Consider the following 11,713-nt stretch of genomic DNA (forward strand, 5'->3'; position numbering starts at 1 on the left):
TAAGTTAACGCTAATCTATCTTAAAATCAATGAAAAAAGAGTTATCAGTGCTTTTAAATTATTAGTCAAGCACCCAGGGCAATGGGCAGTGAAGAGATAATGTAGGCCACCGTCCAAGAAGAAAAGCGTCCCTTTATTCGAAATAGCAACATTAATCTGAAGCCAGCCCTGTAGAACAGACACCCATTGAGAAAAGGCGTGCCAGTCCTTTTGCCTTTTTCCATAGGACGCCGCCTGTCGCCCTAGACAAACCCGTCTTGGCAGGGTTTGCTCAGCAAGTGGCTTGTTGAGTCTTGCAATCGACAGAGACTGGGGGAGGGGGAGGCTAGGTGAAGATGGGGGAAGTACAGACGCTGAGACCAAAACCCCGAGACCCTCCCTCCTGGACCAAGCGACTGCGTCGCCCCGACTGCGCCCGGTCCACCTGTACCCTCCAGCCCATCCGCGGCAGGGCCCCCGACTGCAAAAATCCCCACAAGATTCGATGCAACCAAATAAAATATATAAAATTTACAGGGGCCAACTTAGGCCGCTGCCTTCTCGACCGAGCGGATCGGGCTCCCCTCTGCAGTTTACTCGATCCTTCCCTCCGGCGACCACCAGAAGTCTGTCCTCACCAGCTTGCTCCCAGGTGCGCAACAATCGGCCCCGCCCCCTTTACCCAGCAGGAGCCGCAGCAGCCGCGGACGCCCTGATCCGCGTCCGCTCTGCGGTCCGCCGGGCTGGGCTGCAGCGCATCCTGCCCCACTTCCCAGGGCAGCCCCGCGGCGAGCAGCGAGCGCGCGGCGCTGGGCGGCGGGGCCGACTTACCTGGGCACGAGCCGCTAGGGCGTGCGGGAGACGCCAGGCCGCGGCTAGGGGATGCGGGCGGGTTGGAGGGCCTCCTCTCACTTTATACCGGTCTTGCTCCTGTAATGCGTGCGGGAAGTTTCATCATGTCTGCGAGGACCAACCAGCATGCGCAGGGGCGTGGCCCGAGGTGCGAGACCGCTGCGGGGCGGGGCGGGGCGGGACAGGGCGGGAGAAGGGGGCGGGGGAGCGGAGAGCAAGGAGGAGCTGCTGTTTCCAGCTCCTTAAAATGTTGGTGCACCTGCTGAAGGATAGCCTCAGAGGTCTGGCCTGCTGCCCCATTGCCCCCTAGGTTACCTTACCTGACAATTAGGAGGTCTTCTGCACTTGGTTTGTTATTCGGGGAGTTATTGCCAAATTGACTGCAGTATCCCGTCTGCAGCAGATCTCTCTCAAATCCTTAATTACAAAGTCTTTAGGGGTACTTGAGTTCCTCCTTACTACTTAGAGAGCGTCTGATTACATAGATGTGGATAAACCAATATTTGCTAAATAAATAGTGAGGCAGATGGGAAAAGCTGGAAGGGTCTCCTCTTTTTATTAAATACAGGGTAGATTTCTTTATGTTCTTCTACCTCAGGCAGAGTTAAATTTCTCCTTCCTCTGGATATACAGCTCACTGTATTTGTATTTTGTTATGATCGCCATTAACTTGTGATGCGGTTGTATTTTCGGACCAGATTGTTACCTTCTTGGTTGTGTTGACTTCTTCACCTTTTGAGTCCCAGGATCAGCTCAGTGGATACTACTGGTAGATCCTCAAACATGTATTCAATTCGATTCCTCATTACGTTTGGTTGTTGATAAATTTCTCTTTCAGGAAAAGACTGAGTTCCAGTCTGAATTTTACCATTAAGTAGTGATATGACCATAGGTATGCCCTATAACCTCTTTAGATTTCCATCTTTAAAATAAGGAAATTAGAGACTACCAGGGGTCCTTCCAGCCCTGAAATTCTAAGTACTAAAGTGATGAGAGTTCTGTAGAGCCATAGCACCCAAAGAGGAAAATTAATTTTTTTATCCTTACAATATCAATCTATCTCCTTGAAACTCAAAATAACCTTGCAATTTGGATATTTTCATTAGGCCTAGTTAGAAGTAAATTATCCAAATTCACACACTTGATGCTTGTAGATCCAGGATGTGAAATCAGGTTTGTCTGGATCCACAGGCCATTCTCTTTTCATCACATTCTGCCCATGGAATAGAATGACAAGAAGAGTTGGGTGTACTGGAGACACTGACAGAAGAGCAAGGGGCAGACATAGCCTCTCTTATTTTTACCAAACAATAATGATTTCCATTCAGGATTAAATATATTTTTTTCCAGATTTCATCCCCATTCTTCTATTGGAGCATTACCCATAAATTAGACTTTTTTCCTATTTATCATCTGCACTGAGAGTTTGAAAAGGGAGACTCTCCATTTTAAAGGCTCTGTCAAACTGGTACATATACTGCCCTCAAATTTATTGTGCAGTACAGGGAAAGACTTGTCCTCAGAAACAGATGTTTAGGCCTAAAATTTTTTTATAAAATCTAAGTCAAGTTGATAGAGGAAGCCAAAATAGATCATTGGTTCCTAAACATTTTAAGTACAAAGATTCCTTTTGGATGGCAAAAAAGTTTTCTTGACCTGACCCCACAAGACCCCTCTCCCAATTAGTTCAAAAATTGCTGAAGAATATAAACTTCCTAAGCACAGAGCCTGCAATGGACAGTTGGTAATTGACAGGCAAGAGCAAAGATGATAGATGATCCTTATTGCCCTAAAGTTTTCAGCATCAAACAGCCTTTACTATATCCTAATCTACATAATATTTCTTAAACCTGAGAACAACCTGGGAAAGTAGGTCTTCTATCCACATTTTACAGATGAAAAAATAAGACTCAGACAAGTTGAGGGAAAGTTCAGCCAAACACACACAGTTTTAATTAAATCATAAAGAATGGAATCATAATCTGTAGAAACCCAGAACCCATTTCCCTTACCACCCTGTCTATATAGTGGAAGACAGATACTTGATGTGTCACCTACTGTGGTTGGTTGTGCTGAATATCTTCTACTTGTCCCTCCAGAGCCACTCTCCATCCTTCTCCACCTCACTTTATGCCCTGGCTCCCTTGCCCTCCTCTTCCAGTGGGAGTGTCCAGAAGGAAACACTTCAAGGAGATGCAGATGGTGGGAAGGAGAAGTCTCAAGGTGTTTCTTCCCCTGGCTCCCCTACCACAAAGCTCCTCTCCTGAAGGCCACAGCTCCTGTCACCTGGCCCTCTCGGTTCCTTCTTCTCTTCCAATTCCAGAAACTGCTTCTTCCTCTTCTTCTTGAGGCCTAGCTCTAGGATGCTAAACCATCTTGCTTTTCTTAAACCCTGCCCACACCTCTGTGATTAGTCCCAATTGGAGTATGCCATCTGCTTCCCATCAGAACCCTACCCAATACATTGATATAAGATATAACTGGGGATGCAGTAGATTTAACTAGAGTAGAAAATGATTCATATCCTCTCTTAATTCTTAGACACAAATGAAAACTAATTTTGTTGGCCTATTTTCCCACATCTTACCCCACACTCATATTGAAACCTCACTCTATAAGCAGCCTGGAAGCATCTAAAATTCTTTGACCTGAGTCACTGAAGAATCAGAATAAAATCCTCCTCTGTCAACTAAAACCTTTAGGCTAGTTCCCCATCCCAAAAATGTAATCGACAACATAAGATTTCACTTGTTCAGCCCTGAAAGCATTAATTAAAATAAAATATTTAAAGCTCTTTTACATATCAACTAAATTGGTTTTTCTCAATGGTTTTTTTGTAGGTAGATCTATTTGCTAGAATAAAAAAATATATAGTAATTAGACAACCACATGATTTAGCTATCCTTTGGTATTCATTGACTACAAAAATGTACATAATAATAAAAAGCTTCATTGATGTTAATAAATTACATCTTAAAATAAAATTTCATTTTATTTAACCCAATATACCTTTGTAAAATTAATATTTGTTGATGAGTAAGACATTTATTTAATCTATAGAAAATGCTATAAAACCATTCAGATTTGCCAATCCCTGTCAAATAACTCCAAAGCTACCCATGACTCAAGTGTTAGATAACACTGAATTAGAGTTCCAACTAGTTGATAAGCCCGCTCCATCTCACCCCCAACATAGAACACGCTTCCAGAGCAGGCCACATGGTTAGCACTTTTCCTAAACACTAGAGGGGTTATCAGCTGTGGCGCCACCTTTGGATCCCAGTAACCAGAGCCCTTGACCTGGGCCCCACACTTGAGCTTTCCACTGGCCGTGTACTTGCCTACTCAGGGAGGAATTCAGAATGCCACCTGCATGGGTGAGCTCTCAAGGTACAGGATAGAGTCAAGTGAAACAAAAATGGAGCTGGAGCCTCCATTCGATCTCTTGGCCTGTCCTGCAAATGGTAGCCGCAGGCCTTCTCGGCAGCCTGTGATTCAGTTTCTCTGCTGTTTGTTCTAACTTTTATGATTCTGTTTATCACAAGTTGAAATGCAATTTGAAATAGGACTTCTGATCTTTACCTTTATATCTACTTCTCTTCTAATTTCAGAGAAATTCCCCCTGATGCCTATGTTTAAATCAGCAGATTAAACAATAACATGAGGGGCCGGCCCCGTGGCGCAAGCGGTTAAGTGCGCGCGCTCTGCTGCGGCGGCCTGGGGTTTGCCAGTTCGGATCCGGCACACACTGCTTGTCAGGCCATGCTGTCGCAGCGTCCCATATAAAGTAGAGGAAGATGGGCATGGATGTTAGCCCAGGGCCAGTCTTCCTCAGCAAAAAAAGAGGAGGCTTGGTAGATGTTAGCTCAGGGCCGATCTTCCTCACGAAAATAAATAAACAATAACATGGAAAATTCTGAAAGTTCCAAATTCCAGAAAAATTAGTCTATCATGATACTGTTTGATTAGTTACTCTAGGATCTGTTACTTAGCCTCAGTAAAACAAAAAGGGGAATATTAATGTAGGTTGTGTACATATGCATTTGGTAGAACCACAGATTTCATAAAACTGGAAACCATCTATTATTCCAACAAAAAATTTACATAGTCCCAAATGCAAGACGACTAGTGCATAAGAAAGGAATAGGAAAAACTGGCAAAGCTGAAAAAAGTGAGAATCTCTACTCTAAAAGATTAAAAACTTACTGGGAAGGAGCACTAATTAGAATCAGAATGATAATTGCTTTAAAGAAGGTAAGAATAGAGTGCAATGAATGTAGAAAACAACTAAGTATGATTCAGAGTAGACCTCACAGAGCAGATGATATCTGAGCAGAGACTGATATTTAGGATAATCTTAGCAGCCATTTATTGAGGACCTGCTAGCTGCAATGCATTTTGTATAAGTTTTTTCTACTCTGTACCATGGAAAAGAATAATAATTCTTTTTTGACAGTTAAGGATGTGGTTCAAGAAGATAAATTAACATACCCAACACCAAAGCTATTAAATGGCTGAGCCAAGGGCCTCAAACCCAGCATGGTGACTTGAGAGCTCCCATGTCTCCCCCAGATGTTGCTCAGCAGGCAGACCAGATAGAAAGAGTCCTTCCAAGAAATGGCAGTGAGCCATGAGAGGTCCCAGTATGTCCCTGAGGACAGCTGGAGAAAGTATACAGACCAAGTGGAAAAAGCCAATGAAGAGGAATAGATTCCCTTTTAAGAGAGCTAGAATAAACGGAGCATGGCTGAGAGGGCAGCCACAGGAAATGGGCAGAATGCAATGCATTTGAAGAGAAAAAATTACCTGTACTTTAGAACAATAGAGAGAGGAATGAATGGTGGTGTGATGTAGGTAAGCCTAGAGGAAAAGGAAAGGAAAGGAAAGGAAAGCAGAGAGAAAATAAACAGGAGAAAATAAACATAAATTAAGTATATCAATGATGATGAACAAGCACTATGAAGAAAAACAGAGCAGAGAGAGAAGAAAAGGAATCCAGGCGGGGGGGTTAACAATTTTTAGAAGAATTTGTATTTATAAGCTTCTGTTTTCTCTAAGAAATAGGCACATCATCTGCAGATCCTGAAAGGTTTGGGATGTTGTGAGGGTGAACTTTGAAATAACAGACAAATGTCAGAGGGAGTTGATGAAGGTAGAAGGAAAAGATGGTTGGGCAACATGGAGGTCCAGCAAAGGAGGAAAACATAAGCATGAACGTGGCTGAGGCAAACAGGGAGGGCTTATTCTCCAACCACGTGGGGCAGTCCAAGATCTGGGATCAAGGCGTGGAGGGGAATGGATCCAGGCTCTGGGTTTGGCAGAGCATGTGTAGAACAAAGATAAGAGGGCACAGGACTGTGCAGCATGTATGCCTCGGCAGGGATAGCACATCTGTTAGACTCCATTACTGTTCAACAATAGTCAGTGCCCCTCCCTGGGGGAGGATTATACTATTTCTAACCCACTGATATCAGCCTTAGCTATCTGAATTGCTATTGCCAGTGAAACGTGAGCAGAAGTGATAGGTGTCACTTGTGAGCAGAAACTTGAACAGCCATCATATGGTTCACCACGTCCTCCTTTCCCTCTGCCACGAGTCTGGCAGGGTTCCAGAGAGGGGCAACTCCACCAACCCAGGACCCAGAATGAAATGTATGTGGGGAGGGGCCACAGCCTACCCATGATGAACATGTAGCTTTCCAGTTGCAAGTGTCTGAGATTTGGGGGTCATTTGTAACTGCAGCATAACTCCATCTAACCTGACTAGCAAAGCTTGAATGTTTTAAGTTGCAAGGGGAAGAAGTAAAGCCAGAAGTGAGTTAATTTATTGAAAGACTACCAAGGACTGAAAGATTAGAGGCTTGGTTATAGGCTAGGGAAGTATAGGAATAGAAGAAACAGATGAACTGGATATTTTCATGGGAGAGGAAGGTATAATTTTAAAGCCTTAAATAAAACAATGAGTGTAAGATTATCTACCCCAGGTCCCTGAACACAATAGGCATTAAGTAAACAAAGGCCCTCCCCAAACAGAATTCTCGTACGCATATCCAGGCTAAGCCCTGTCCGGTCAAGATGTTTATATATTGGACTAGGAATCAGCAGCCCTGGAATAAAAGGCCCCCAGAAAATCAGACTCATATAGCAAATCCTGAAGCCGGACCAACGTCCACTCATTCTTCTCTGACCACGTCTCTTACTACATTGCAACTCACCCACGTTGGCCTCCTTGTTCTCGAACACAACAGGCAGAGTTGAATAGGATTTTTAGCTGCTGAAAGTTGGACTAGTGGCTAGAAACCAAATTAACCCCTTTTCCTTCTTGTGGCAGTTATGCGTATTGACGTTGTCAAGGCAGAAAATCATGGTTTAATTTCTTCATTAAAGTAACAGTATATATTGAGACTGGGACAATATATACTGTGTTCTGGGACACGGAACTTACATTGATGGTTCAGAGGAACAGGGACAATCAACAACATACATAAGTTAAATACATAGATAAGGATAAGTAAGTGCTATGGAGAAAAATACAGCAGAGAAGGGAGAACGTCATAATACAGCCTGCCGTTGCGTTATATAATATCATCCTATAACATTAGTCTGCTACTTGGTTTTCACATTTAATAAAATATTATGAGCATCTCTCCAGGATAAAACTGAACTGGAGTCCACATTTCTTAGTGAAAGGTCCTCAGAAGAGAGTCCAGTTGTCCCTGAGGCTTGTCAGATATGATCAATTCTTCCACAATATCTCGGCCATAACTGTTCTCAACAATGCCTGCCAAAGGGGACAGAGTTTCCTGGATTCCAGCTATCAGCACGCTTTGCAGCAGTTGAAGACTCATTTCACTCTTACTCCAGTTTTGGCCACCATGACAGAACCCAGCCCATACCTCAAAGCAAGGTTTTTAACACCATAGAAGAGAATAGAGTTTCCCAGAAGGATGCAGGTACAAATGGCGTTCACTCCTGCATCTACAGCTCAGAAAGCCGAGAGCAAAAATTATTAGCTATGGAGGCTGCCTCTATGGCCTGAAAGCGGGACATTTAAGAAACTAGTACCTGGTAAAGGCTACACTCAGACTACCGAGACTAATTGTGGAAGATCTAGAAATAACAATAGTAGCTACTGTTTATTAAGAGCATATGGGTCACCTTCTCAAAATGATTTATTTTCACCTACTGCTAAGTATCCAGGCAGACACTGTGGCTTGGAAGCTGGACTCCCAGGCCAGGCCCTCAGGAAATGCTTCAGAGTGAGCATATCAGCCATCAGGCCCCAGCACAGGCAGAAAAACACATCTTGGGCATCTGGCCATGATCCAAGACATCTGGTGGAAGCATAGAGGTAAGGAAGGCTGAGAGGGAATTATCAGGGCAGGCAAATAACAGCCTAAAATACAGGCTCACCTATCAGGTCATCTCTGTCTATTTGCATCTCTGAACATAGTATGCAAGGGACTTGGTGTAGTGTGTTGAACGGTGGTCCCCAAAATATCTGCCCAGATCCCAGAACCCTGTGAATGTGACTTTATTTGGGAAAAGCGTTTTTGCAGATGTAAGTGAATTGAGGATCTCGAGACAAGATCATCCTGGATTATCCAGGTGGACCTTAAATCCAATGACAAGTGTTCTTATAAAAGACACACATACGGGAGACACAGAGAAACAGAGGAGAGGCCATGTGGAGACAGAGGCAGAGATTGTAGTTATATAGCCACTAGCCAAGGAACACCTGGAGCCACCAGAAGATGGAAGAGACAATGAAGGATTCTCCCCTAGAGACTTCGGAGAGAATTTGGTCCTGCTGACATCTTGATGTCACACTTCTGGCCTCCAGAACTGTGAAAGAATAAATTTCTGTTGGTTTAAGGCACCCAGTTTGTGGTAATTTAGTACATCAGCCCTTGGAAACTAATACAGTTGCGGACTCTCTTTAGCTTGACCCTACTCTTGAAGTCTACCTCCAAGACAAGGAGAAGCCCAGGCTGCAGCAGCATTCTGAGTTCTAAATTCCTCTGCAATTATCATGGCCTCCACTTCAGATGTGGTCCCTGCCACATTCAAACTAAGGTCCCACTGCACCTCCACCCAGCTCACAACTGCCCACGTACGAGCAAAGTTACCTGATCATGAAAGAGATTCTCCATCTTCATGCACTATTCAGCCAATTAGCCTCCAATCTTCCATTCCAACATATGCCCCTACTTGGCAAGGCACCATTCAAAACTGGCCATGCAATTATCCTCCTGCCCAGTGCCCAAACACACTCAGACAAGGTGAATCAGCAGGTTCTCTTCTGCTGTACCCCCTACAGATACCATGGTTCTTCCACCTGCTCAGCCTCCATAGAAATGTCCTACAGTAAACTGCTGTCTTCCTACAGAATAGCCATTTCCCTAAAAATTATCATTTCTCCCTCCACCTTTTCTCAGGTCTCTCTCTACTCCTCTTGACACAGTCCAGAGCCAAGCACAATACCTGGCACATAGGAGGCACGCAATAAATACTTGCTGATTGAATGACTAGGGGCCAGCCAGCTTTGGAATACCCAGGAGGACGTTATAGAAACCCACTAGTGCATCAAGGAATTTTTTAAAGACTTTCCCCCCACCACTGGCCTCCTAACACACTTGAAAACTCCCTCTAGCTTGACCCTACCCTTGATGCTGGTCAACTAGTGACGGTGGAAGCCTGTCTTGGCCCCGACCCAGTGGGCACACAGGCACACATTAAAGCTTGCTTCCAGCAAATCTTTCCTGCCAAGGAAGGGAGGAGTCTATGAAGTGAACAAGCAAAAATTCAAGCACAGCCCCTACCCTCTGGCTAGCATTCTGTCCCCCCGTTTCTTCTTCCCCCGTGTTGGCCTCCCTGGTTCCATACCTTGGGTTCAGATACTCAGAACTCTTGGCTTTTATTTAATGCTTGAACCAGCTTCTCCACCTAATGTTGCTTTCACAAGCTCTCATGCTGTGCTTTGGGAGAGAGAATATGAGCAATGGAATCATACAGATCAAATATAGAATCCTGGCTACATGACCTTCAAGCTGTGTGACCTGGAGTAAGTCCCCTCTGATCCTCAGTTCCTTCACTTGCCAAATGGAAAAAAGATACAAACTTTGCAGGTTTGTTGGGAGGTTTGGAAATAATGAGAGGATTAGAGAACTAGCAGAGTAGCTGGAACACAGTAAAAGTTCAAAATACGTCAGCTATTGTTATTATTGGACTTACCTTGATATCCACATCATATACAGGCATACCTCATTTTGCTGCACTTCACACACATTGCGTTTTTTACATGACCTTCCATCAGCAAAAAAATTACAACTCACTGAAGGCTCAGATGATGGTTAGCATTTTTTAGTAATGAAGTATTTTTAATTAAGGTATATATATTGTTTTCTTAGATATAATGCTATCTACTTAATAGATATAGCGTAAACATAACTTTTATATGCACTGGGAAACCAAAAAATTAATGTGACTCACTTTATTGTGATATTCACTTTATTGCAGTGGTCTGGAACCAAGCCTGCACTGTCTCTGAGGTATGCCTGTACTACAGAAAGGAGGTCTTGCAGAATGCCGGGCAGCCTTGCTCACTCTTTCAGAGCTGGAGAGGTGAACAGGACACTTGCAACTATCCCCAGATGTTTCTACAATTCTGCCTCAATAGACTGGGGTGGAAATAACCAACATCATAAGAAAATACTTGCTAGTTTAAAAAATAGCCTTTAATTTTATCTGTTGCAAGTGTTAACTTTCTAGTTTTACATAATATATCAGCAGATGTAACTCAAATGCTTTGCAAAAATACATCAGTTGTGCAATGTTGTGAATGTGCTAAATGGCACTGAATTGTACACTTAAAAATGGTTAAAATGGTGAATTTTATGTTATATGAATTTTACCTCAATAAAAAATTTTTAATTTTTGTTTAAATGCAGCAACTCCTATTGTCTTCAACATAGGGGATCATTTTACAAACACAGAGTCCTGAGATTTTGATTCTGTAGGTCAAGGTGGAGCATGGTCATCCACACCTTTTAAAAACTCCGATAGTGATTCAGATTGAGAATTCTGAACCATTGATTCATAACTTAAAATACAATAGTCCCTCCTTATCCATAGGGGGTACGTTCCAAGACCCCCAGTGGATGCCTGATACCGCAGATGGTACCAAACCCTCTATACAGTATGTTTTTCCCTATACATACATACCTGTAATCAAGTTTAATTTATAAATTAGGCACAGTAAGAGATTAACGACAATAACAAAATATAACAGTTATAACAATGTTTTGTAATAAAAGTCACCGTAGATCTTAGCAACCTCAGCATGATTTTTTTTCTTTCCTTATTAAGTAGAAAACTTTTACCTTTTCACTTAAAGGAAGCACGTTACGGCGTCTCTTTGGCATACCCAAATTGCCAGCATCACTACTCTTGCACTTTGGGGCCATTATAAAGTAAAAGAAGGGTTACTTTATAAGCACTGCAACAGACAGTCTGATAACGGAGACAGAGGGCTACAAAGTGACTAATGGGTGGGTAGTGTATACAGTGTGGATACAGGGACAAAGGGATGATTCACATCATGGGTGGGATGGAGTGGGACAGTGCAAGATTTCATCACACTACTCAAATAGCACTAAAATTTAAAACTTATGAATTGTTTACTTCTGGAATTTTCCGTTTAATATTTTGGACCACGGATAACTGAAACCATGGAAAATGAAACTGCAGATAAGTGAGGACTATTGTATCTCAAATTAGAAAAAGGAGATGAATAGAGTATAAATTGCACTTTTTACAAAAAGACAGTTGTATCCGTGGGGGCCGGCCCGATGGCATAGTGGTTAAGTTTGGCATGCTCCGC

General features: G+C 43.1%; 2 protein-coding genes across 3 annotated transcripts in view; one reads left to right on the forward strand and one right to left on the reverse strand.

The window, feature by feature from the left end:
• The window catches only part of ASNS (asparagine synthetase (glutamine-hydrolyzing)), an 18,933-nt gene extending 18,061 nt beyond the window's left edge, over positions 1-872 (reverse strand). Inside the window, exon 1 of one of the 2 annotated variants that reach the window (XM_058525974.1) lies at positions 811-872. The gene's annotated coding sequence lies outside the window, so the exon portion shown is untranslated. Of the gene's footprint in view, positions 1-514; positions 652-810 lie in introns of those variants that run through there. The other variant, XM_058525981.1, reaches the window with a different exon arrangement.
• Positions 485-10,739, forward strand: LOC131422916 (uncharacterized). Its single transcript, XM_058570544.1, has 2 exons — positions 485-979; positions 10,351-10,739. Exons 1-2 carry the CDS (start codon positions 485-487, stop codon positions 10,570-10,572), a joined length of 717 nt encoding a protein of 238 aa, XP_058426527.1. The 3' UTR covers positions 10,573-10,739.
• Positions 10,740-11,713: the final 974 nt, after the last annotated feature.

The sequence above is a fragment of the Diceros bicornis genome, chromosome 3 (assembly GCF_020826845.1).
Source record: "Diceros bicornis minor isolate mBicDic1 chromosome 3, mDicBic1.mat.cur, whole genome shotgun sequence".
In the NCBI taxonomy this organism is placed as follows: Eukaryota; Metazoa; Chordata; class Mammalia; order Perissodactyla; family Rhinocerotidae; genus Diceros; species Diceros bicornis.